This window comes from Phyllobates terribilis, unplaced genomic scaffold, assembly GCF_046119375.1.
Source record: "Phyllobates terribilis strain yellow unplaced genomic scaffold, ASM4611937v1 Scaffold_9__5_contigs__length_417890890, whole genome shotgun sequence".
In the NCBI taxonomy this organism is placed as follows: domain Eukaryota; kingdom Metazoa; phylum Chordata; class Amphibia; order Anura; family Dendrobatidae; genus Phyllobates; species Phyllobates terribilis.
This window is the reverse complement of record NW_027362769.1, coordinates 347,034,561-347,061,513: the sequence shown is the minus strand read 5'-3', so window position 1 is coordinate 347,061,513 and position 26,953 is coordinate 347,034,561. Positions and strand designations below refer to the sequence as shown.

At 42.7% G+C, this 26,953-nt stretch overlaps 1 protein-coding gene across 2 annotated transcripts in view; it reads left to right on the top strand.

Moving 5' to 3' along the window:
- LOC141162225 (BTB/POZ domain-containing protein KCTD5) overlaps positions 1 to 25,806 on the top strand; it is a 29,872-nt gene extending 4,066 nt beyond the window's left edge. The window contains exons 2-7 of one of the 2 annotated variants that reach the window (XM_073648094.1): positions 5,937 to 6,045; positions 8,316 to 8,407; positions 11,772 to 11,867; positions 12,129 to 12,245; positions 13,850 to 13,975; positions 18,397 to 25,806. In XM_073648094.1, coding sequence (XP_073504195.1) covers positions 5,937 to 6,045; positions 8,316 to 8,407; positions 11,772 to 11,867; positions 12,129 to 12,245; positions 13,850 to 13,975; positions 18,397 to 18,426 — 570 coding nt within the window. In that variant the 3' untranslated portion in view covers positions 18,427 to 25,806. The remainder of the gene's footprint in view (positions 1 to 5,936; positions 6,046 to 8,315; positions 8,408 to 11,771; positions 11,868 to 12,128; positions 12,246 to 13,849; positions 13,976 to 18,396) is intronic. The other variant, XM_073648095.1, reaches the window with a different exon arrangement.
- Positions 25,807 to 26,953: the final 1,147 nt, after the last annotated feature.

The window sequence follows — 26,953 nt, the reverse complement described above, 5'->3', positions numbered from 1 at the left end:
TAGAGCAGGCACATATTTGCTTACTCCTAGTCTAGGCCTTCAAGAAATTGCCCCAGATATCCACTGTTTGAAGAAACTGACGGGCTCCACAACTGGTTGGTTGAGAAGTTTGACAATCAGCTGAGATGCTGCTGTGAATGCAGAGTGCTTCATGTTGCGGCTTTAGTGGGCCTTTCCTAGGATGTCATTCTGCATACGTAATGTGTATTTGTCAGGTTGTCTGCCATTGGTGTGAGCTGGGAGATGCCTGAATCTTTATAATGAAACCGCCAAGTCTTTTACATGTAGGATGGAAATGTCTGCATTGGAAAATATTACTTTAGATATGCAAAGACTAGTCTTTTTGCATATTTCCGACATGCAGATATATTTGAGATGCGCTGCTTTGATTGAATAGTCAGTATTTTTGGATAGTCTTTTGTGCAAAGGCAAATTGGCTCTATTGATTTGCCTTTTCAGTGGGTTCGGGCACAAAGCCGACAAAGTATCTTATTTATATCCGGTGAAGTTTCCATATCCAGTTGTGCGTGAGCGTATACAATGCGCTCACCACTGTCATAATGTATGCAACCAGTAAAATACACATTGTGGAGAGCCGATCAGTTCTGTAATTATCGCCATCAATAAGTCTTGAAATATTAGTTATATAAAGAGCTGATGGCTTTGTAAAGGGGTCATACCCTTGCAAAAGTTGCAGGATCCCTATTTAGCAACAAGCAGCAAACTTTACCCCATAGCAGTCAGGGCCAAGTAGTAAATGGCATATCCATCCCCTTCCCTTTTAGTATTTGGCCATTAAGTAGATGCCCTAATGACTGTTATCTAGTGGGTATGAAGGTCTTCAACCAGTGGGCTGCCTCAAGTCCTTAAAGGGGTATTTAATTCCACTGAATAGAGAAGAATTGCCAGATGGGTGAGAGTCCATACCTCTAGGCCCCCAAAAATATCAGCTTAACATTGGGGGGGCTTCCCAGACACTGATCAGAGAGGACTGTTTTCTCTCACTGTAAATCTCCTGTGGAAGAAGGGCCCACATGTTCTCAGTAGGGTTTAGGTCCGGTGAGGAAGGGGCCATGCCCTTATTCTTTCATCTTTAAGGCCTTTACTGGCAGTGGAGACCTCGAGGCATATAATGGAGCATTGTCATGGTTTTCTTGAAAGATGCAGACTTCTTTCTGTGCCTTCTTGAAGAAAATGTCTTATAAAAACTGGCAGTAGGTTTGGGAGATCATCTTACATCCACCTTCAACCCAAAAATGCCCAGCTAGCTCATCTTTACGAATATCAGCCGATAGCAGTTCCCCACCTCCATCTTTCTGGTGTCTGAGTAGGAGTGAAGGTTTGTGCCGTTACTGATCCAACCACGGTCCATCCATCTGGTCCATCAAGAGTCCATCTCATCTCATCAGTCCATAAACCTTTGAATAATTTGTCTTCAGATATTTCTGGGCCCAATCTTGTGGTTTCCACTTCTGTGTTGCTCAATGGTGGTCGGGATACAGCCTCCCGTACCTTGGCCATGTCTCTGAGCACTGAACACCTTGTACTTCTGGACTGCAGGGAGGTTGTAGTTTTGGAATATGACAGTCATGGACGATAATGGCTTCCTGGTCGTTTTTTTTCTCAACGTGTTTGTGACCCTGACTATTTGCAACAAAACTTTTGATGGTTCTGTGATTGCACCCCAATATTTTAGGAATTTTCAGAGCTCTTCATCCATCTAAAACTTGTAACAATTTTTGACTTTTCAGAATTGGTTACTTTTTTTATCATCCCATTTTGACTGAAAAAAACAAAACAGGCTGCCTTATAATTCTGCACAACATGATAAAGGGCCTTGAATCCTCAGACCTCACTCTCATTTACACAAATACACATCACCTGATTTGCTTCATCCAATAAGTATTTAAGTTTATACAAATGCCAAGCTGTAAAATCTGCTTAAAAATTATATGGTCAAAATACTCACCGAATTGTGTTCACCTAAGCTAAATATTTAATTTTGCCACAAGATGCTGGATATGCTGCTTTGAATGCAGCATGTGCTTCTTGTGTAGCTTTAGTGGGCCTTTCCCCTAGGTTTTGAAACTCCTTCTGGTGTCGTCATATTGCATTTATATTGCTTTCCAGATACAGAACTTCATTAAAAATATTTTATAGATTAACTGATTTAGTAAAACTTGGCTGGGAGAGGAATCCATATGGCTCAGCTGGTGGATGCTGAATGATATCTGTTTGTCAGGCTTCTACTCACAAAACATAATCATTATTCTCTAGTAAGTGTCTACAAGGTACACAGGGGAAATGCCATATCTTGGGAATACGTGATTAATTTAGATGCCCTTAGCAAGATGTTAGCAGCCGCTAAATTAAAATAATTACATGAGAGCATCTGTTCTCCTGGACTAATTTCTTGACAGGTTAGATACATCTGTATAGGGTAAGCATGGAAATGTATCGTGCGTATGGAGATGGGTGCGCGAGATAGAAGCAGATATCCAGGGGTTCGTTAGATGTGTTCTGCGATCTCTGAACTTCTCACATTGATAACGTATCACACTTCTAGATTGCTAGATGCCGGTCTCTTGATTAGGGGGTTTATTCTGGACTGTCTTGAATTTGTATTTTTTTTTTAAAGGGCTTACAAGACTACTTCTACTCACTTTATGTATGTCCAGTTGCTTTTATAAGTTTTCAGGTTCTGGGAAAACTGGGTGATATTCGGAAGTCGGAAGGTGTTGTTGCCCAGCTGTCCCAGGCTCCTGAATGACCGTTCTGCTTTTGCATTTATTTATTTTTTTTGGAGAAAAAAAAACTGGTATACCCAAACTGTATGAGTTCAGATTCATCTGTTATTCCTGGAAATGTGTGAATAAATTGATTACAGGGCATTACAAATTGTTCGGTCAAAGAGAATTGAGGCTGGACTGTAATGAAATAATGCATAATGTAAACCAAGCTTTAATCCATATGTCCCTTTTAGCATACCGCCATAGGCGTGCAAGTACAAAGCTGTAGCGAGCGGCTCCAGGCTTTTGGGGAATTGCTAGTTATGTGGGGGCTCAGACACATTCAGCTGAATACATTGATCAGGAGCTGAGCCGGTACATAGTTTTTTGGGAAGGTTCAGCTTATGAATTAACATCACTGCTTTTCTATACTTGGGAGACCCATGGGTGGTCCTAGTTGGTGATTGAACAGCCTTCCAAGAGCATAGGAATATAATTATTAATTTTAAAAATGGACCGATGATGGGTATAAAGCAATGAAACAGAAAAAAACACATTCTTGCCCACCAGAGCCCCACACTGCAGTCAATGGCCTCACTGGTCTCTTCACTTCCCTTCTACCAAGCTGAAAGTCCCCTAGCTCTTTTGTCGCGGCATCAGGTCGGGGTGGTTGCTGCGGCATCAGGTCGGGGTGGTTGCCGCGGCATCCTTTGCTGGAGGAGGAATCTAGAGGGCCTTCAGGGGACATGAGCAGCGGTGCCGAATAACTGTGGGAGTGCGAACCCGGGAGTGTGAACCCCCCCCCCCCCAAAAAAAAATGGCAGAGTTGCTTGGTTATTTTTCCAAGTACCATTTGGTAGGATGAATGGTGTCATTCAAATGTACAACTCTCCCCATACACCGATGTCACCATAACAGCGGGGGAAAAAACAAAACCGAAAACTGCTGATGGGTTAATTCTGCAGGGTCCTATTTAAAACTTGCATAAAAAAGTGCAGTTGTATCACAGTACCATTAATGTTGTGTTACCTGAGGGCATCCCTAATTATGGAGCTCCATCAGCCATTTGCAAAGCCCCTCACTACGTGGGCAGCCCCCTGGTTTCAGCAGTTGTGTATAACCGAAGGGTGATATCCAGAATATGAATAGGACTAGATTGTGCACACTGTTCCCTTAGATTTCACCCTCGTTATCAGTGCAGTAACAATGACCTGAGCTCTACACTGGTGATGAGGGAGCCAGCAATCTCCCCTTTACTGCTGTATAGAACCGTCACTTGCACTGACTGCAGCCTGATAAGTGGCCGTATAGGATGAGCCTGTGTAGTATATAGAATTACCACAATGACATGAGCCGCTTTCCCGTCTTGCAAATGATGTTTCCATTCAGTGATACAGAACTTCCTTGTATTCACTATTCAAAGAGGCTGGAAACTCTCAGATTTGCATGTCTGAATAGACTTTTCTATTAGGTAAATTTTCACTTTCATACTTGGGATGGCTAAGGGAGCCGTGACTAGCTGGGTCCTGTGCAATGAGTATCTACAGTCATGGCCAAAAGTTTTGAGAATGACACCAAAATTATATTTTCACATGATCTGCTGGCCTCTGGTTTTTATTAGTGTTTGTCTGATGTTTATATCACATACAGAAATATAATTGCAATCATATTATGAGTACCAATAGGTTATATTGACAGTTAGAATGAGTTAATGCAGCAAGTCAATATTTGCAGTGTTGCCCCTTCTTCTTCAAGACCTCTGTAATTCTCCCTGGCATGCTCTCAATCAACTTTTGGACCAAATCCTGACTGATAGCAGTCCATTCTTGCATAATCAATGCTTGCATTTTGCCAGAATTTGTTGTTTTTTGTTTGTCCACCCGTTTCTTGATGATTGACCACAAGTTCTCAATGGGATTAAGATCTGGGGAGTTTCCAGGCCATGGACCCAAAATCTCTATGTTTTGTTCCATGAGCCATTTTGTTATCACCTTTGCTTTATGGCAAGGTGCTCCATCATGCTGGAAAAGGCATTTTTGGGAGCCAAACTGCTCTTGGACGGTTGGGAGAAGTTGCTCTTGAAGGACATTCTGGTACCATTCTTTATTCATGGCTGTGTTTTTAGGCAAGACTGTGAGTGAGCCGATTCCCTTGGCTGAGAAGCAACCCCACACATGAATGGTTTCAGGATGCTTTACAGTTGGCATGAGACAAGACTGGTGGTAGCGCTCACCTCTTCTTCTCCGAATAAGCTGTTTTCCAGATGTCCCAAACAATCGAAAAGGGGATTCATCAGAGAAAATGACTTTGCCCCAGTCCTCAGCAGTCCACTCCCTGTACCTTTTGCAGAATATCAGTCGGTCCCTGATGTTTTTTCTGGAGAGAAGTGGCTTCTTTGCTGCCCTCCTTGAAACCAGCCCTTGCTCAAAGAGTCTCCGCCTCACAGTGCGTGCAGAAGCACTCACACCAGCCTGCTGCCATTCCTGAGCAAGCTCAGCACTGCTGGTAGTCCAATCCCACAGCTGAAACAGTTTTAAGATACGGTCCTGGCGCTTGCTGGTCTTTCTTGGGCGCCCTGGAGCCTTTTTGACAACAATGGAAGCTCTCTCCTTGAAGTTCTTGATGATGCGATAGATTGTTGACAAAGGTTCAATCTTTGTAGCTGCGATACCCTTCCCTGTTAGGCCATTTTTGTGCAGTGCAATGATGGCTGCACGTGTTTCTTTAGAGATAACCATGGTTAACTGAAGAGAAACAATGATACCAAGAACCAGCCTCCTTTTAAAGTGTCCAGTGATGTCATTCTTACTTAATCATGACTGATTGATCGCCAGCCCTGTCCTCATCAACACCCACACCTGTGTTAATGGATCAATCACTAAAACGATGTTAGCTGCTCCTTTTAAGGCAGGACTGCAATGATGTTGAAATGTGTTTTGGGGGTTAAAGTTCATTTTCTGGGCAAATATTGACTTTGCAAGTACAGTAATTGCTGTTAAGCTGATCACTCTTTGACATTCAGGAGTATATGCAAATTGCCATTACAAAAAATAAAGCAGTAAACTTTGGAAAAATTACTATTTGTCTCATTCTCAATACTTTTGGCCATGACTGTAGGTGGTCTATAGATGTGAACCTTCCTTTGATGTGTTACTCCCACCCATTTATGTGATAAGGAGCTGACATCTTGTGTGTTCTGCTTTTTAGGACGATACCGGTGCCTATTTAATAGACAGAGACCCCACGTACTTTGGTCCAGTATTGAACTATTTGAGGCATGGGAAACTAGTCATCAATAAAGACCTAGCAGAAGAAGGTGAGTGCCCTGCGCCTACAATGAATGCCGAGCCTTGGGGCTTATCGGGCGCCCAGACTGGTATTGCTGTGTAAAGGCATGCTACCTTCTTGACACGCAAAAGGCCAGGCCATATCTGATCGGTGGAGGACCAACATGTGGCACCCCTATTGGCTATTTCCTTTTGGCCCAGGTGACGGATGTAGACTGTGAATGGGGCAGAACACCGCTGATCCGTCCACTGTAGAGGCTGTTCTTATGTCCTGCAGTTCGGCTCCTATAGAGGTCATTAGGAGCCGAGCTTCAGTCCCTGGGACGAGCTCTTCCTGTGTGGATCTGCTCCTCCACCGACCGGATATTGATGACCTATCCAAAGGGCTCGTGCACGCATCTATGAAAATCGGACGAGTCTTATCTGTCATTTTGACAGATGGCACTTGTCCCCATATTATTCAATGAGGCCATGCACAACTTGACTCCAATATTCGCCATTCAAGTCTATGGGTCCGTGGAAAACATTAGACCACACTCAGATGATGTCTAAGTGCAGTCTGATGTTCACAGACTGAATGGAGAAGTTGGAGTAACTTTTTTTTTTTTTTTTTTTTAACCTCTCCACCTCCTGAGAATTTTAATCACCGTCTGATCGGAGTGATCACCATAATCTCGAAATCTCGGTTGAGTGAAAAACCTAGCCTTAGGATGGGTTATTGATATCTTAAAGGAGGTTTTCTGGGATAAAAAACTTCTCAAGTAAGATAATGAGCAAAAGACTTGTTCGTCGGCTGAGTGTCGTTGATTCTGGCCTAAAAGTAATAGTCTACAGCACACCGCCCCATCTAAACCTGTGGAAACGAACCATTAAGCTAGAATTGGTAAAGTGAGTTGTTGCTCATTTATGGCCCAAAATTGTCCCCCATAAATGAGTCTTTAGCTGTTCCATAGAAGCCCAGTTCTTACAGCAGAGTTTATAACCCTTATCTCTTCTCCTGAAGTCTTAAGCTGAACTGTTAGGCTGTTTTTTAAGCGTTTCCACAGCGGCAAAAATGCTGCAGAAACGCTTAAAAACGCATGGTAGTAGGCCTGCCATGTTCCCCAATGATAATCCGCTTGTGCTGTGCACATGCTGCGGAAATTTCCACTTCGGATTATCGTTGCTGAAAAAAACGCAGCACTACCAATTATTTTGCGGAAGTGCTGCGTTTTCGCTGCCATTGACTTGCATTAGATTGCATGGATTACGCATCACTGTATATGTAGATGCGGATTCCATGCGTTCCAATGTGCGGATGGTACCCGGGTGTGGAGGAGAGGAGACTCCTCTGGACCTGGGTACCATAGAAACTGTGAAAAAAAAGAATAAAATAAATATATGCTTACCTTCTGGCAGCCCACGGTGCACTCCTCGCATGCCGGCAGTTCGCGATGGACTGAAGGACCTGCGCTGACGTCATAGTCATGTGACTGGTCACACGACGCTGACGTCAGCAGGTCCTTCAGTGTACCGCTGCCGGCAAGGTAGAACAGAGGGAAGCAGGACACCGGGGGCCATCAGAAGGTAAGTATAGATTTATTTTTTACCATTCTTTCGGTCACAGTATATAAATCCATGCAGTTTGCATGGATTTATATAGTGTGACCAAGTTGTCAAGCACTTTCCAAGTGATGCTAAAATCGCTTGTCAACCCGCATGTTTAAAGCAAGTGAAGAATGCTTCACATCGGCATGTCCCTGGCAGGAAAAACACATGTACAATCCGCATGCTTTTTTTCTGCCAGGGAGATGCAGAAACGCTCAGGAAAAATCCTGAGCATTTCTGCATCGTGGGCACATAGCCTAACATGGTCCAAAAACTGAGGCAAAAAGTCCAACCTGTGAAGGATCTGCTAACTTCTTGACAGGACACCTCTGGACGTCTGGAGTAGAAGGCCTATCTCTAAATCAAGGTCACTATTTTAGCAATGCATTAGGACGATGCGGCGTAGATGGGCTCTTGCCATCTATGTGGTTATTGTAGACTACCTCCAAGAGGAGCAATCATTGGCTGTATCTGCAATGAGGTTAAAGCCGGAGAACCTGTTTGTTCTGGTGATTTTCCAAGGTGTGACTGTTTCATGTCAGCGACTCTTGTGACCTGACAGCGGAGCTGATCACTCATATCTCACTATAATCTCATGTAAACCTGGCAGGATGTCGCACCTGACAGCACTTTAAACATAACTTCTGCAACTTTTCACATACTTTTACCATTGTTTAATTTTTTTTTTTCTTCTGTTTTCCCCTTTTTGCAGGAGTTCTGGAAGAAGCAGAGTTCTACAATATCACATCATTAATTAAACTGGTAAAGGATAGAATAAGGGAAAGGGACAGTAAAACCTCACAGGTAAGGCATTCTTATAGTAGTCTGCCTTGGCTACTCATCTGAGAATGTCTGTCCACCATTGGTGACACGGTCTGATCGGAGGCTACCCTCTTCTGACTCTGGCCCCCTTCCCTGGGGTCATCATAGAATTGCTTTGGATCCCAATCCCAGCATCTCACATCTGAGAGTCTCTTCTCAGGCTCCTAGTATGTCCTGAATGCAGGGTCGCTTTTCATGTCCTTTTAATAGATAGGGGTGGTCTTGATGAGGTGACTTTTTTTATTTTTTATTTTTTTAGCCTAACCTGAAAAACCACCTGCACAGTATAGGACATTATAAAGTAAAAAGATATACCATTGTATATCAGCCCAATGGAGGCCAAAAAGACACTTTTGGCCATATCACAAACTTGGGGCTCAAACCCTGAACTGAGCCTAAAAATAAAGTCATGGTTTCCTCATGTTGTACAGTCTGTTTTAAAGGGAACAATATGTAGTAGGTGTAGCAATAATCTTTTTATTCATATAGTGCCAACAACTCAGACAATTTTACATACATTATGTGGCTCATTGGGGCTCACAATCTACATTCCCTATCGGTATGTTTTTGGAGTGTGGGAGGAAACCGGAGAACATACAAACTCCTTGCAGATGTCCTCCTTCGTGGGATTTGAACCCAGAACCCCAGAGTGCAAAACAGTGTTAGCCACTGTGCTACCAGCAAATACATCCAGTTAGAAATGTAGTATAGTTTTTCTGATTCGCGATGTCGCTTACCCCATGTGCAGCATTGCAGTAGCTTGGGTATCCATGGTTATGACCACTCATAGTGACAGTTAAACAGTTCTTAGTGGTTGTAACCATGGATACCTAGACTACTGCATTGCCCTGCACATGGGGTAAGCGACATAGCGAATCAGAAGAACTATACTACATTTCTAATTGAATGCATTTGCTAATATTACACCTACTACATATTGGGATATAATCTAGGAGATGGGAATAGCCTTTAAATGACTAGTACTTTTTTTTTTTTGTGACTGTTCCAGATAAGCAGTGACTGGTGTATTTTTTTTGAAAGGGCTGCAGAGTATTTCAGCATTTTAAAAAGAAAGACTACAAGAATAGTTGAATCTGTTTTGTGGGGAATGTAAGTCATGGACTCCATATTTCACTTTCAAAGTGACAGTAAAAAATACTTTCCCCTTGACTAATCATTATTCCTGGACTTGGGATCAGCCGACAGTAAGCACATTGCATTGGGGGGGGATATTTTTAGCTCCTACATTTAAGTGTCAGGTCAGATGGGGATATGGGTCAGTCCCAAGCAAGAGAGCGGAGATGCTGCCAGCGACACCTACAAGCTAACGTGGCTACAGATAGGCGTCCACATGACTGCTGCTGATGGACTTTAACCGTAATTGTGTTTTGGGAGGGGAAAAATAAAATTATTAGAAATAAAAATAATCAAGACTTTACTCACTCAGACAGGCTTTACTCACTGCTGAATACAATAAAAGAAATATTTATTATTTTTATTATTATTTTTTTATTTTTTTTTTTTTTATTCTTCGAAACAAACTTTGCTAGTCTGCCCTATACACTAGTGCGAGCGCAGTAATCAAGTCTACCCTCCAATACTGACCAGCGTACATTTTTATGCATGCACTCACTTGCATTTTGATATTTTGGAAGGAATATAAAATCAGTAGAAGACTAAGTTGTGTATAAATGTCTCTTCTCCTGTTTTCTCCCTGTGGTGTGAGGCCCCATCTTCCTTGTGACTTTCCTCTTTCCAGCCCCTTCACTGTTTTGGCGCTTTGACTCGTAGCATCAACAATTTGTTCTACGGCTGCTGGCATTTCAGTAAACCCTGGGAAGGAAAATGCACAAAATGTTCCATAAAAGGAAGTCGTCCTCCACCACAGATACCGGACAGCATTAACAAAGTGCCCTCAGTATATGTTTTATCTCTGCAAGAAGAGACAAAACACTCATTGAGCTGAGATCCTTTACGTCACCCAGATAATGAATCTCGCCCCGGCCGGTATTTCTGACGGCCTCTGCACATCTCACATTTGTAGATCTCCTTCACACGGAGGAGGTTCCTTATGTCCTGGGATCATTAGAAGGAAAGTCTACAGCAGTGTTACATGTAGCGTAAGCTCCAGATTCCTAGCCAGGAAAGCTCATAAGCTAATTAGTGCTAAATGAGGGTCAAAGAAAAGCCCCGGTGTAGGACACGATGCTGATGTGCATTGATCCCCTTAATTCTGCTAATACTCTGCTCTCACTCACCAGCTTTTAGGGACACAAAGGCCCTACATTATCATTTCTGACCTAGTTCTCTAGAGCAACCAGTCAAATTTACTTACTGACCAGTTTGACATACAAATTGACAGCCAATGGGGCAAATAAAGTGGCATTAAAACATCTGTACACTCAGATGTTGTGCACTGCTGACACACAGCTGTCTATAAGTGAGGAACAGTGACACAGACGTTTATGAAAAGCTGATTTACTCAGAAGGAGATGATCTCTAAAGGGTGTGTTCATAATTGGCCAAAGATGGTTGCTTCCCTCAAGAAACCATGCTCTACCGGTCAATGGTTTGAGTCTTGTATTTTAATCCTATTCAACCCCCCGCTAAAAAAAAAAAAAATGCACCAAAAATATACCAGCCCCCCTTTAATTTCTTGCTTTCTTTTGGCTTTACTTTCTCTTATTGCAATTAAAAATAAATTTTAAAAAGGTCTCATGAAATCTGCTTGTTCCCCTGCAAAACTAGCTGCAGCAGGAGCCTCTCCCCTCAGCCCTCTACAGAAAAGGTGCGCATTCATGTTCTACTGAACTGATATAGATGGACAGTCTCAGCCCTAACGATTGCTCAGTGGGCAAAATTGATCTTTTAGCTTACCAGTAAAACTTATCGTAATATTAAAATAGTCTGTATCTAGTCTTTATGGGCACTTTAAGACCTTTAGATTGTTTGGCATGGCCCACTTGGCTCGGTCTCACCCCTCTGTCATTCCCCAGCTAAAAATCAAACAAATTGGCAGGATATTAACCCATGTATTGCACAATTACTATAAGGCCGAGTTCACAACTCCATGATTAACTGTCTGTTCTCCGATGGCAATGCCCGGCTATGTGAGGTGGCTATTTCAGGTCAATGAACCCTCTGGTCGGGCCAGGTATTCGCCGTATATCACCAGCCCATGAACCTGACATTATACCCTACTTTCAGCTTTTGATATTGGCATGCTTCCTGCTGTAGTCTGGACCGCCCACCATACTGCCATATAACACTGGAGGAGGCGGTCCAGACCACATAGCCGCACATTCACAACTGATGTTGAATTTCTCTTTTTTTTTTCTTTTTAAAGGTGCCGATTAAACATGTTTACAGAGTACTTCAATGTCAGGAGGAAGAGCTCACCCAAATGGTGTCCACAATGTCAGACGGCTGGAAGTTCGAGCAGGTAAGCTGGTCTAGAAGTGCACCGTTGTAGTGATGTGATCGTGACCATAGGTTTCTGAAAGTCATGCATCATTCTTGGTAAATGGACTTCAGGGGAATTGCTTTAGTTGGCATCACTCCTAGATCTGTGTTGGTATCCATAACACTATAAGTGCAGATAAATGGCCTCACAGGCGTGAGCTGGCATTACACATACAGAGCACTCTACTACTGTCCTCTGTGCATTGTCCAGATGGTGACTGTGCATTTACTCTGGTTGCAGTTTGTCAGCGTAGGTTCCATGTATGGATGCGGGCGGGATCACCAGTCAGAGTTTCTTCTCATTGTTTCAAGGGAAGTGAAAGTGGAGGAGACCAGCCTCCAGAAATGCAGCGGCGAGGTGTGTCCCATTCTGCACACTACTTTCCCCCTCTTCCACCTCCTCAATATTCCCTTTCTGCTCCCCTCTGCTACATATACACATGCATGGCCTTGCATACAGCACCACCGGAATACTGCCCCACTGTCTGTCTCGCTGAACCCACTGATTACCTAATTTGTAGCTCGGATATGGCGTCTTCTTCTCGGCTGATCTTTTGCTTTTCTTGAATATGTAAATCCTTATACATTGCCTTCTTACTTGGTTACCTTGTTTAAAGTATTAATGTTCCTTTTAAGTTTGTATCTGCCTCCCCTTTCCCTTTTTTGTGAGGGTTTGAAAGATTTACGTTTGGTAGGGGGAAAAAAAAGGTTTATGTTCACATGTGGCGGATAGGATGTGGATTTCTCAATTAGGATTTGCAGAAGTAAAATCCAGAATATTGGCGGGGCAGCAAAATAAATTGGATTGAGTCAAATTTCATCCATTCTGCAGAGAAGTCCGCAGCTGGAATTAACGTGCACATTTTATATCAACTTTTACCTTATGTAGAAGGAAATCTGCATGTAAGGCACATGGCGTTTTGATGCAAAATTCAGTAGAAATTCTGCAGTGGAATAATTGAACATGTTAATGAACCCCTATGAATTAAGCGGACTTTATTTTTTTGGTGTTCTAGCCTGGACTTGTCTTGAGTAAATTCCTAAAATTGTTGCTCGCCTGTCTAGTGGGTAAATGGGCTTTAGACAGCCCTATTGGGGGTGTGGACATCATAGGGATGTGGGTTTACCCTCGGTGGTCGATCAGGCGGACCTACCCATTTCTGTACCACATAGGACAGACATATGGTCACCATGTAATACTACATGTCTCGGGCCGGGGACACAACAGGATAAACCTCTAACCTTTAGGATCCCACCTTTTATAAATACTGATTTTTCTAGGATGGCTTTTATCATATTCTGTTTAAGTGGATAAAGGCCAAATAATTTCTAAATCGAGTTTTGCAACAAAAAAAAATTGGAAAAGTTCTCGCCTAACTTACACAGAATGTTAAAAATAGACAAATTATCAAGCTAAAAAAATATTAATTTTAGGAAAACGTGCAAAAATGAGGTATAAGATGAAGAGGTACCCTACCGCACTGGGGGTCTCTCGGCAGCATTGTGGTGCCCCCGATGCATAACATGATGGCTGCTGCCCATTTCTGGCCCCTGGATGATGCCATCAGGTGCAGTGCGCGTGCCAAGCGGAGTAATGGGCAGTCGTGTACATAGACTGCACATCACGGCTGCAAGTAGAGATTGGCGGGGGCAGGACGTGGCCATGCTCCCGTAGTGAGAGGCGGATTGGACGTGGGGGGCCTCCTTTCTTCCTTCCCTTTTGAGTGGGGGAAAAAACTTCAAGTCCGTCCTGTTCTACACGCAGATACGTTCATCCCTTATACGTTTAAACAATCTAATCAAGTGAAATGCGTAATGTTGCATCCCGCAGGGGCAGGGTGTTGCTGACCCTTACAATTACTGCATTTATGGCCTTCCAGTAATGTCTTAATTGCAGACATTTTGATTTTGTTCATGGCTGATTTTTTTTTTTTCTTTCCTTCATTTGTTTTTCTCTTGAAGCTCGTCAGCATCGGTTCTTCCTATAACTATGGAAATGAAGATCAAGCGGAGTTCTTGTGTGTAGTCTCTAAAGAGTTGCACAATACGCCTTACGGCACTGCTAGTGAACCTAGTGAAAAGGCGAAGGTAAGTCGTGTCCTTTAGGGGTGGAGGGTACCTCTTAATTGCACATTGGAGCATACCAAATACCTAACACTAAAGTGGGCTGTCCAGCGCTTAGTATAGGTCAAAAATATCATCGTTGGTGTTTGACATTCTGCATCCCCCAAAGATCAGCAGTGTGCAGCTTCTGCGGAGGATAGAAGTGACTGGTGTACGGAGCCGGGACAGCACAGCTCTGTACTCCAACTTGTGGCCATTCCTGGTACTGCAGCTCTGCTCTGTATGCTGGGTAGTGGCCATTCCTGGTGCTGCAGCTCTGCTCTGTATGCTGGGTAGTGGCCATTCCTGGTGCTGCAGCTCTGCTCTGTATGCTGGGCCGTGGCCATTCCTGGTACTGCAGCTCTGCTCTGTATGCTGGGCCGTGGCCATTCCTGGTACTGCAGCTCTGCTCTGTATGCTGGGTAGTGGCCATTCCTGGTACTGCAGCTCTGCTCTGTATGCTGGGTAGTGTCCATTCCTGGTGCTGCAGCTCTGCTCTGTATGCTGGGTAGTGGCCATTCCTGGTGCTGCAGCTCTGCTCTGTATGCTGGGTAGTGGCCATTCCTGGTGCTGCAGCTCTGCTCTGTATGCTGGGTAGTGGCCATTCCTGGTGCTGCAGCTCTGCTCTGTATGCTGGGTAGTGGCCATTCCTGGTGCTGCAGCTCTGCTCTGTATGCTGGGTAGTGGCCATTCCTGGTGCTGCAGCTCTGCTCTGTAAGCTGGGTAGTGGCCATTCCTGGTGCTGCAGCTCTGCTCTGTAAGCTGGGTAGTGGCCATTCCTGGTGCTGCAGCTCTGCTCTGTAAGCTGGGTAGTGGCCATTCCTGGTGCTGCAGCTCTGCTCTGTAAGCTGGGTAGTGGCCATTCCTGGTGCTGCAGCTCTGCTCTGTAAGCTGGGTAGTGGCCAATCCTGGTGCTGCAGCTCTGCTCTGTAAGCTGGGTAGTGGCCATTCTTGGTGCTGCAGCTCTGCTCTGTAAGCCGGGTAGTGGCCATTCCTGGTGCTGCAGCTCTGCTCTGTAAGCTGGGTAGTGGCCATTCCTGGTGCTGCTGCTCTGCTCTGTAAGCCGGGTAGTGGCCATTCCTGGTGCTGCAGCTCTGCTCTGTAAGCTGGGTAGTGGCCATTCCTGGTGCTGCAGCTCTGCTCTGTAAGCCGGGTAGTGGCCATTCCTGGTGCTGCAGCTCTGCTCTGTAAGCTGGGTAGTGGCCATTCCTGGTGCTGCTGCTCTGCTCTGTAAGCCGGGTAGTGGCCATTCCTGGTGCTGCAGCTCTGCTCTGTAAGCTGGGTAGTGGCCATTCCTGGTGCTGCTGCTCTGCCCTCAACCACTAATAGGGGCTGAGCTGCCGCTGCGGAATACAGCCAGTACACTGTATACAGAGCTGACTCTGTACACCATTTATATCCAGCACCACAGGACCTTCAAACAGCTCATCAGTGAGGGGGTCAGGTTTTGGACCCCCACAGATTTGATATTGACCTATCCATTTTAAAAAGCTCATCAATATCCGTGTCTATTACAAACGCAAATGCCTGCTTTGCTCTGTATACGCTATACCAGAGGCTCCTTTTTTTGCCATTAGCAGCTCTTTCTGTTTGCTCACCCACCTGCCTCGCTGGAAATGCCTAAAATTACTTCTTTTCCCCCAGTTTCTTCTCCTATTAGATCAGACATGCATAATTACATAACTTTTCTCATACAGACATCAATCTAACTAGGTTTTATATCACTAAGGAGTATTACAAACAAACATTTATAATCTGATGTGTAGGTTGCCTTTTGGGAGAAAAGGGGTCTAGCACGACCATTCAGTGAACGGGCCACATGGGATAGGTGAGGACCCCAGAGGCAAAACCTCCCTCACCTTTCGTTTGTCACACTTCCAGATATCACATTTATGAAGAAAATTTACATCCTAGGTCATTAAGGAACGTATGAAGCTGGCTCAGGAGCTGAGCCTGCTTCCTGCTTGGCAGAACAGCTGTCTGCCTGTACCTGCAGTGACCATGGCTAGCTCAGATTTTTAACTATTTAAATGCCAATCTCAAACAGTGGCATTTAAATGACTCCACAGGCTCCCATCTACTCACCTTTGACGAGATCACAGGCTACCACAGCCAGTCATCATATAGTTATGGGCACATGTTGCAGATCTGTTGTAGCCAGGTTAAGTCCACTATATAGCATGCTCTACATACATACCTAGCCACAGATTCAGGGCATCTTCTGCTTGGTGCATTTGTGCTCTTTCATCTTTCTGTTCTTTTGTTTGCACTTTAATTTTGGCTCCTTTTCTTTGCTCGTGCATGCTGCATGCTGGTACAGAGTGAGGACGAAGAGACGGATTACGATATGAATGACTCAGATTAAGTTATAAATTACTGGTGAGCCCTAGCTTTCCTGACTCCCCTCTACTCCCAAACCTTCACCAAACTCCCAGTATATTTCCCCACCTTTTTTAGACTCTTAAACCCATGCTACACCATTGGAGTAAAGGGAGGAGGCTGTCTGCTGCATTGGATTTACAGGGGGCTACAAGGGACCTGGTGACTTGGATGTATAAAATCGCTATAGACTTTATGATCTGCCTCCAGGGATCCTAAGGACTAAGCTTATTAAAGGATTGTTTTCAGTGTCCAGTGGCTCACATGTTTAGCAGATTATGGCTGCTCGTCCTGCAAGCACTGAGACCATTATCTCGAATACCTAACATTGCATCTGACCAACACAACGTGAGCTACGAGCTGCTCCCAAAATCTTCTTTGTGGTGGGTTTTCCTATAACTGCAGCCATTCTTGTATGATATTTGTAAAGCTGATCTGGGTCTCCACCATTGCAGATGCTCCTGTTACCTATGTAGCATTCATTAAGCAGCTGAGGAATGAGAAACCACTGTCTTCTGAGACCCAAGTGGTTCTTTCTACATTTCAGGAGCTGGCAAGACTGTTGGCAGTCGGTAAGGGGTTAAGGTATCCTAGAGCATTAAAGTAAACCTTTTTCACAAGACTGCTTTTATTAAATATGAATGCATTTTATATGTATTTTTAATTGGCTATTAGCTTTTAGTGTGTTTGCCCGGAATATTGCATCAGAATGACAGGAAAGCAAACGTTTTCAGAAATATCCATATCCATTGCATAGCCATAAAGCTGCCTACAAACTGAAACCTATACTTTTTTTTTTTTTCCTCCTTGCAATGGATTCAAAGGATTCAAAACTAAAGCTTACAAGAAAAGTTACAAAGCTCGTGCATAGTCAAATAAAATGCTTCCTGAAGCTGCCACTAGGGGGAGCTCACTGAATACTGATTAGTCATTGAATGTAATAATAAAACTGTATGCAGTAGGGTCTTCTATTGTGAGGTCACAGGGATAATTGCTGGAGTGGAGACTTCTCTGGCTGTTGTGTGCCATCATGTAGCAGCTGTCCCTAATTTAGCACCTGTCATTTGCACTTTGCATCAGTACAATGTTACCCTGTAATCTATTCTACTGTCTAGGGAGTATTCGCAATGTTTATAGCTTGTGCACCTGAGCCATGGATGGGATGGTCTCCACCATGCTACGCAACTGCACGAGAGATTTGTAATAAGGAATGGGGCCCAAATCTAGTGTCCAATGACCCATCTCAGCGATGGTGGTTGGCCCAGCAGAATCCTTAAAGGGCCTATCTCCTATCCATAGGACTGGTGGTAAATGTATGATTGCTAGGTCTGTCTACAGTATGGAGTTATAGTGAGCATGTGTATAAGGGACTGTAGGAGCGACAGTTGCACATGCTCACTTGCGCTCCATTTTTATTTTTTCTCTCCTAGTAAAAGACTGAGCCAATGGCTTATAATGCCTCTGTTTCTGGAAAGACTCATTATTTTTACTCTTGGGGTATGTGCACACTGTCTTTCTCAGGCTAGCTGCCTCCACAACCTGTCTGAAGACCGTTCAGAAGAATGAACATTATGTAAAATCTACTTGCGGTTCATTTGTTCAGCCTTTTGAGAATATTTTTAATCACTTAAGGTTTCCAAAGATGCCAAGAAGTGACCTGAGGAAGACGCTCCGTACTTTATAATACAAGGTCTTTTTGACCATTTTGCTTGGAGGGGAAAAAAAACCTGGAAAAAAAAAATCATTGTTACATGGAGTAAAAAAAAGTATGGAAACCTCCAGTGCAAAGATGCAACACTCAAAACTAGTCGGCTGTTAAATGACCCATTAAACTCCAAGAGGGAGAAAAAACACTTGGAGCTTCTTGCTCTTGAAAAATATGGCTGTAAAAGCCGTCGTGTGCTCGTACCCATAGGTGGTTCCCTGAATGTCTGTCTGTAGTTTCCAGTTTTAGCTCCTTGTGATTTTCCTCATATGCTCCTCTTCTTTCATTTCTCACTTGTCTATCCCTAATATTGTCTTTTCAGATCTTGCAAGAGAGAGGCTCCCGAATGTGAAGTGTTTTGAGAGAAGAAATATATATATTTTTGTTTTTATATAATTTTATTCCAAGCAAGCGGAGAATCTCCATTGTAACGAGCCACCACAAAGCCTGCATTTATCGGGCCGCCATGAATAACGTGTACTGCACTTGTGGTGGAACTTCAGTGTTTCATTCATGGGGACTCTGCTGAAGAAGACCTTTGACCAAGGGTCTATTACACGTCTCTTCCCTACTCCTTGGTTGTTGTTTTTTTTATATATATTTTCTTTGCCGTTCTTCTAGAACCTTTTTCTACATTGGTGGTATTAACAGCCGGGGTGACCCGACCTGAGTAACATCCTTACAATTTGTACTTTGACACTAACTTTTTTTTCCCACCATATTTAACTCCAGTCTCTACCTAAAACTTTTTTTTTTTTTTTAGCCAGTCACTTCCTCCACATAAAAAAAAAATGTCTTCTTTGGTCGACCCACCCATAGTTTCAGCAAAGAGAACGTGGAGCATGTCACATCTGTAAAAGGTTTCTTCCATCGAAACTCTACTTCTTCCTTGGCAAAAAAAAAAAAAATTAAAGAAAAAAATATTTATATAGATTTTTTTTTTTTTTTTTTTTTAATTCTCCCCCATTTCAATGTATTATATTATCTTTCTAGCAGATTGCATCTTGGCATATGGCATGTTCAGTAAGGAATGGATTATAAAGCTTATCACAGGCAAAAACTATAGGTGTCTTTTATATAAGATTGTGCATTTAAGATGGCGATGCAGGGAATTTTGAGAAATATTCTCTTTGAAGTCCTGTCTTCTGTCCATTAAAACCACTGAAAAGATCCAGTTGTGATCACTTAGATCTGCAGCACATCGTGGGACTGGTATAGCTCGTATAGTGTTCTTCCAGACAAGTCCTTCCCTAAATATTTCACATCTCAGCTCCTCCTTTTACTGATGTAGTGGGGAAAAAAAAAAGATAGATAGATATATATAATATAATCAGGTGTACACTAGTGATGAGCGAGTGTGCTTGCTACTCGAGCGACCGTGGGATGCTCAGGTATGCATTGAGTATCGCGGGTGCTCGAGTGTCATGGGCGAGTCCCCAGGGATTTTGTGCCAAACACGGTAATGCTGTAGCCAACATGGCTACGGCATTACCGTGTATGGCAGGCAAACCTCACTTGTTTGTTTTTTTTTTTTTGTCTAACAGCCGCAAAACACGCTGGGCTGGGACTTGAGCATGGCGCCCAAGCACCCGCGATGCTGTGTACCCGAGCATCCCATGCTCGCTCATCACTAGTGTACATATAAAGTAAACATGGAAGAGAAGCTTCCATTCTTGTTCCTGGTGGCCATAATAAGTTGGGGCTGTCAGGTGTGTTTTGACATGTCAACAATAGAGCAGCACATTTGTATTGGCTCTGTGAGGGCATGTAGGCCTCATTTATCTGGTCTCTGCTGCCCATAGCAACCAGACGTCTGGCTTCATTATTTGAAACTGCTGAGGTAAAATGAAAGCTCAGCTCTGATTGGTTGCTATGAGCAATAAGGGCTTCATTTACCTAGAACAACCAATCAGCGCTAGGCTTTCATTTTATCAGAGCAATTTCAGAGATGAAAGCGGAGGGCTGATTGGCTGCTATGGGCAAGGCCGTTGTGAAGGAGAAGCAGTTTTTCATTATGGCTGCATGGTTTTATTGTGGGTTTTTCTTGCTATGAACTAAGGCAATATATACAAACAGAAATTCATTAATACACCTTGCAGTATGTCTAATAAATGAAGGTATTCAACTAATTAGTTGAATTTGCACACAGATGGGGATTATAATAAAGTATGACAGTCCCTGCCACCCCTTGCTCACTATTATTATTACATAGAGTATGGTCATATAAAACTAAGGCTGTGGTCACGTGTTGCGGCCGAGGTGCAGTTTTTGCCAAACCTGCGACTGCATACACCCAATGCAGTCTTAAAGGGGTATTCCCATCTCAAAGATCCTATCCCAATATGGAGTAGGTGTAACTATAGCAAATACATCCAATTAGAAGTGTAGTTCTTCTGATTCGCTATGTCTCTTACCCCATGTGCAGGGCATTGCAGTAGCTTGGGTATCAATGGTTGCAACCACTCATATAGTAACAGTTGGCTCTTAGGAGTCATAACAATGGATACCTAAGCTACTGCAATGCCCTGCACATAGGGCAAGAGACAGTCAATCAGAGAACTATACTACATTTCTAATTGGAGGGATTTGCTAATATTTTATTATACCTACTCCATACTGGGGTAGGATATTTGAGATGGGAGTACCCCTTTAACACGGCAGATTAATTGCCCATACAAGCCTTCTTTGACAATATGGCAAGTCGATTGGCATTAATTTATAACACTAACATACAAAGGAGAATTCCAACGAAAACATTTATTTCAATGTAAGTGGGATTGATAACACCATGGGTATATTACATGTAGGAAACTTTTTATTATGGTGCTTTGTTTTTATTTGGCAAAATCTACCTCCCAGTGAATATCGCATCACAAACTGCTTGTTATTAAATAAATCTCTCAAACCTGATGCTGCCGGTGTACTCTCATTCCAATCCGTATCAGAATGGTTCTCTAATTCTTATTTTAGGTGTACAGCTGGACTTGAGAAATTCTCACTTCAATATCTGACGTGACAACTTTCAGAAAAAAAGGATTGATGTAGTCCTTTCAGGCCTGAATTTTCAACGTAAGCACACTGGCCTTATCAGGTTTAAGATCTATTTAATCATGGTTGCCATTTATATAGGTAAATCTGATGCACAATGAAAATGTGGATTTTAAATGTGCTTTGGGTAGAGGAACAAATATAGTGACGGGGGTCACTTATTAAATTGGATTAGACCAGGGATGTCAAACACACAGAAGGCCAAAATGAAAAACTTGGACAAAGTCTTGGACTAACCAGTATACAGAATAATGGGCCCTACATCGTCCTCCATACAGAATAATGGGCCCTACATCGTCCTCCATACAGAATAATGGCTGCACATTGGGGTGGTGGTTCTTGTGTCAGGGGCTAAATAAAACCACCATGTGGGCCAGAGTTTGACATGTATGGATTAGACCCAATGAAAGCCGGTAAATAACGGAATCCACAGGAAGGCTGATCATTGGATTTTTTTTATTTTTTGCATGGATTTGCAGACTAACATCCAGTTTGGGTTTTTCCACCTGGTGTGAGCCTGACTTATCGCACAAGCCTGGATGCCAGTGACAGGACTAGGATGCCTGGTTCTCACCATGTTTAGATCTTTTGAAGGTTGGTTTTTATATATCTGACTTGTAGGGCTGGTCCAGATTTCTCAGTCCATATCTCGACAGACTGCCATGGCGTTTTCAGATGATACGGTTGGTCTCGCACATTGACGTTACTTGTTGCTGTGCGCTATTACCCTAAATGTACACATCATGTTTGTACGCAGTCCAGATAAATTTCTACAACCTGCGAGTCCCACGCCTATACAGTACAGATAATGTGTATGCCAAGATTTGTTCACTGCTGGAGTAAGATAATATAAGCCTTTGTATTTCTTCACTAACCTAATCCCCCCCCTCATCCCCCATACTTTTTGGTAGATGTTCATAATTTGTCACTCATGTTTAAAAGGGCTAATATAATGTGTTCTGAATTCTACTGTATATAAAAACTAATGCAGTACATAAAGGGCTAATCTGTAACTACTTTCTTTTTTCGACTGGCTTGCAATCTTATTTTTTGCTACATTGCAAAGCTCTGGTGTCAACTTGCTGTCACCGTGGTCCTTCCGTCTTGTGCCACGTGGGAGTCGGTGGTCATTTCTATGAAGCTGGTGCATTGGGATAGCGCAGATGCTCCAAACCAATCGCAGGGTGGTGTCTAGTACAACACTGGTGGACTAACTTTTATTTTTTTGTACCAATGGCCACCACGAGGACGTGTGCATGCATTACGTGGCACGTTGTTATATGCACTGAACCCGGACTATACTCCGTGCACATAGCGGGGGGGGTTTCTCCTACTTTCGAACCACGTTGACAATCTACGAAGTGCAGTTTCCTTCCAGTTGTTCTCATCCACTAATGGATTTTGTGCTGTTTTAACTCCTTTTATCCAGTGAGCTATAGTTCCGTGGGTATATTTGCAGACATGTTCTGAAAGCCTCTTGCTGTGAACTAATCCTGTTACAAAGTTTCTCCTTTTACTCAATAATTCAATGGCTCTTCAGTGTTTTCACATTAAACGGTCTGGTTGTAAGTGGCTCTAATCTTCACATCACTTGGGAAATTCAAAAGGACTATCTTACATAAGCCTCCCGTGTACGACCGGGTTATTTGCTGTGAACTGCCTCGACTAAACTATCTGGTTCCTTTTATTTGTAACCAGACGCCTCGATGTATAGGTCCCATCATTCCTTTTTATTGAGTCTTTTATTTTTATTGAGCACCATTTCTGTTCATTAAATGTACATGATGTCCTTTTTAAAAACTAAGTTTTGTTGCACATTTAGAAAAATTCCGCGCAGGGCATTCTAGGAGTCAAAGGGATAAAACCAGTCTGGTCAAAGGATCTTCCCATGTGTGGCTTAAAGGGGTAGTTTGAGATTACTATTGGTTGTTCTTAAAGTGCCACTGGACTTGGCTATACGTTTGTCAAGTTTGTTCACCCAATCTTGTGGCCTCTCGCTGTCTCCAGTCTTTCTGCATCCAAAGTGGCCACTGTGGTAGCATTATTAATGGCCTTCAGCTCGATTTCAAGCCAGGTTGACTTGATGGATGAACGTGTTGTAGGAAGATCGATCTTGTGCAAATCTAGATAGGTCCACCAGGTTCTTCTCCATCACTATCTTGATAGTATTAAGCCATCAGGTTATTCCTTCTGTTGTTCTGACCAGGATGTTCTCCTCCAGTGATTGCTCTCTTCGGATGATCTGTCCAAACTAGGCAAGTCATAGCTTGGTAATCCTTGCTTTGAGTGACATGTCTGGCTTGATTTGTTCCATAATTAATTTGTTTGTTCTTCTTGCCATCCACAAGAGAAAAAAGGGTAATCGGCTCACCTTCCAAGGAGGACAATCCAGTGTGAAAACCACTTGTATTCATATAGGATCCCCCTGGTAGACCTTGTTTGGTCAGGGAGGGTAGGAACACACCAGGCTGGTATCCAGGTCAGAAATGGAAAAGGGGTCCATGAGGACAGGGCTCTAGCACCCCTAAGAAAATGTTAAATCATAACTTTTATTGTGCAACTAAAAACATGGTGAGAAAAGGCAAAAAAGATTAAGAATCCATCAGCTTATGCGTTTTGGGTTGGTAACCCTTACTCGCATCTATAAAACGCGTAAGCTTATGGATTCTTTATTTTTTTTTTTTCTTTGCTTTTTCTCACAACATTCTTAACTTTTACTGTGCAATTATGTTTTAACATTCTCCTTGGTGCTGAAGCTGTCTTCATGGTCCCTTCTTCCACTGCAGTAGCATGGACATTGCTTTGGTACGTCTAAACTACGCTTCCCCTAACCTTTCCTGTTGAGCCTTGGTTCTGACTTACCACTGATCCCTACCCCCATTGTAGCTGCTGCCTTGGATGCAGGAGGACTGGAACACACAGCTGGAGGATGATCATATGTGATGGGTTAAACGGTTGCTTTATATTGGCACGTTTTGTAACTTGCTAATATACTTGACATGAGAAATATGTCCCCGATCTTCAGCTTCATGGTCCATTTTCAGCAGATCTTCTTGTTTGTCTGACGAAGGACAACAGTTCCAGCCTTTGTGATGGTAACTGGTTGACTATTCATGCCAATGGCTTACCAGCCCCTTCTGATACAGCTGATGTATAGACAGAAGGGGGCTGACTGCTCACCTACCAGCAAAGCATTTGACCGTGAATGAGTAAAGGGGGCTGATTTAGCCACTGAAATGAGAAATCTGCCTCCTATCCCACTATATGTGCTGAGAAGGGGGCCGGCTCTTTGTTTATCTGGGTAATTAATGCTAATTTAGCTTTTCTTTGATACTGTGGCCAACAATTTACAATAAGGCTGCTTTGAGATGGCTATAATACCAAAATGCCCTTATAGCCGAAAACTGGTGTTCTAGTGAAGGCAGCCGCCAACATGTGGGATCCGGCTCTGAGTCATTCAGCGTTGCCCCCAACAAGAGAGGATTCTGCTTCCTTTTCGGTTTTGCTTACATGAGGAAATGCTGTACAGTGTTTCATTCCTTCAAGACTTTGTCATTACAAAATTCTGAGTCTAAAAATAAAGATTATATTGCCCATTAGGAATCCAGTAAGTGGAGCTATTGATTTACGTTTGGCATCAGAGTCAGTGATGACCTATAATCTTAAAATTGGCTGTTACCCAACGTGATCTTTTGTCTATTCTAATCCTAGGTAACGTCTTGAGAAGAAAAGGTCTTCTCCACTCCTGAGCAACACCGCCACACCTGCCAATGGGCTGGGATTGGTATTGAGTTAATTGGTCTATGCTGCAATACTGGGCAGAGCCCATTGAGAGTGGTGCTTTTTCTAAAAAATGGGTCATTTTAAAGAAAAAAAAAAAAAAAAAAGGTCCAAACTTGGAAGAGAAAAAAAGTAAATCCTAGCTAAAGGATAGACGATGAGTGGGTTGTCAGTGGGAATACTAGCTAAAGGATAGACTAGCTTCGGTTCCCTTCCCACTGATGACCCAGTCATAAAGGCTAGACAATGAATGGGTCATCAGTGGGAATCCAGGGAGCAGATACAGTGAGCACCATGGCCAACCACAGTTAGTCCAGGGGTGCATCTGTTCCGGTTACCGCAGCTCATTCCTTTTCTGTTGGCTCCTTTCCTGGCGTAGCCTTTACGACCCCCACTGATCACATATTGGTAGCCAGTTTTATAGATAGGCCATCCAATGCATTTTCTTAAAAAGAAAAAATAAAACCTCTTTAAAGTTTAATATTGTACAGCATCTGTAAAGTGTCCTCTTCTGGAGAATGACCAGGAGAAATGATCCATTTCGGTCTACATACATGGAGTAATTTCACATGTTCTTAATAACCCATCTGGCATACTGGCGGTGAAGGAGGAGCCCACCTTCCCTTAGATATATTTAACTTTTTGTATATTGTATAAAGTTTCTCAATATTTTATTAGACAAAGAATGCTGCAAACTCAACATGGGAAATAAAATGTCTGAAAGTCGTGTGTCTCGTATTCCTGTCGTAGACATGTGAGGCGCATTGCTCCAATGCTTCATGTCTTGGTTCTTTCCAAATCTACACTTGTTAACCATTCTGCACTGAATAAGTATGGGTGTCTAATATATGTATATTATTGCTTGCAACCCAAACTACAAACCAATAAATAGTTCTTACTTTCAGTATGGTCTGTTTTTATGTAATTGGGGGGTAAAATAGAAGAATACAACAGTTCAGACCAGTAGGACTTGTTTTTTGTAATTTTATTTTTGTTCTGATTTAGAGACTTGTTTCTTCCATAGCCATGCTTAAATGATAGCCTGAATTTTATCTGCAGTCACCACTAGGGGGAGCATATTGTGAGTTTAATGTTTATATTGTTTCACAAAGCTCTTACCATTATTCACATTCTTACTTCTTAAATCAATAGTATACATGAAAATAAGAAACTTTGTAATTTGTCTTCATAGAAAAATCTGCTTCTTTCTCCTGCTGAAGTGGTCGTTCATTCTCAATTCATGGCTAAAATCCGTATTCAGTGAGGACGGATTTTCCCCATTTCTGGGAGCGAAAATGACCGTTACTGTTTTTTTTTTTTTTTTATTAGAATTCTATGGTGGGAGGAGCTAGAGACAGTCTACAGCTAGTTCCATAGGACTTTGAGTAGCAGGTTTTTTTTTTTTTTTTTTTTTATAAAGTGGCTGACTGCTTTAAAGAGGTATTCCCTTTTCCAAGATCCTATCCCAATATGTAGTAGGTGTAGTAATAATAAATCCAATCAGAAATTATTATTGGAACTGTCTCAGGATGGTAGACATTATACTATAAGTGAGCTTATTAATAATGTCCTCCATCCTGGAACCTGTCGTTTATACCACGATGGGGGACATTACACCAGGAACGGTCCAAGAACTGAGTTAAAGCGGTATTCCCATCTCAAAGATCCTATCCCAATAGGTAGTAGGTGTAATAATATTAGCTAATAGTTATATGAAAGTTTGGGCACCCCTATTAATCTTAAGCTTAATGTTTTATAAAAATTGGTGTTTTTGCAACAGTTATTTCAGTTTGATATATGTAATAACTGTTGGACACAGTAATGTTTCTGCCTTGAAATAAGGTTTATTGTACTAACAGAAAATGTGCAATCTGCATTCAAACAAAATTTGACAGGTGCATAAGTATGGGCACCTCACCAGAAAAGTGACATTAATATTTAGTAGATCCTCCTTTTGCAAAAATAACAGCCTCTAGTCGCTTCCTATAGCTTTTAATGAGTTCCTGGATCCTGGATGAAGGTATTTTTGACCATTCCTCTTTACAAAACAA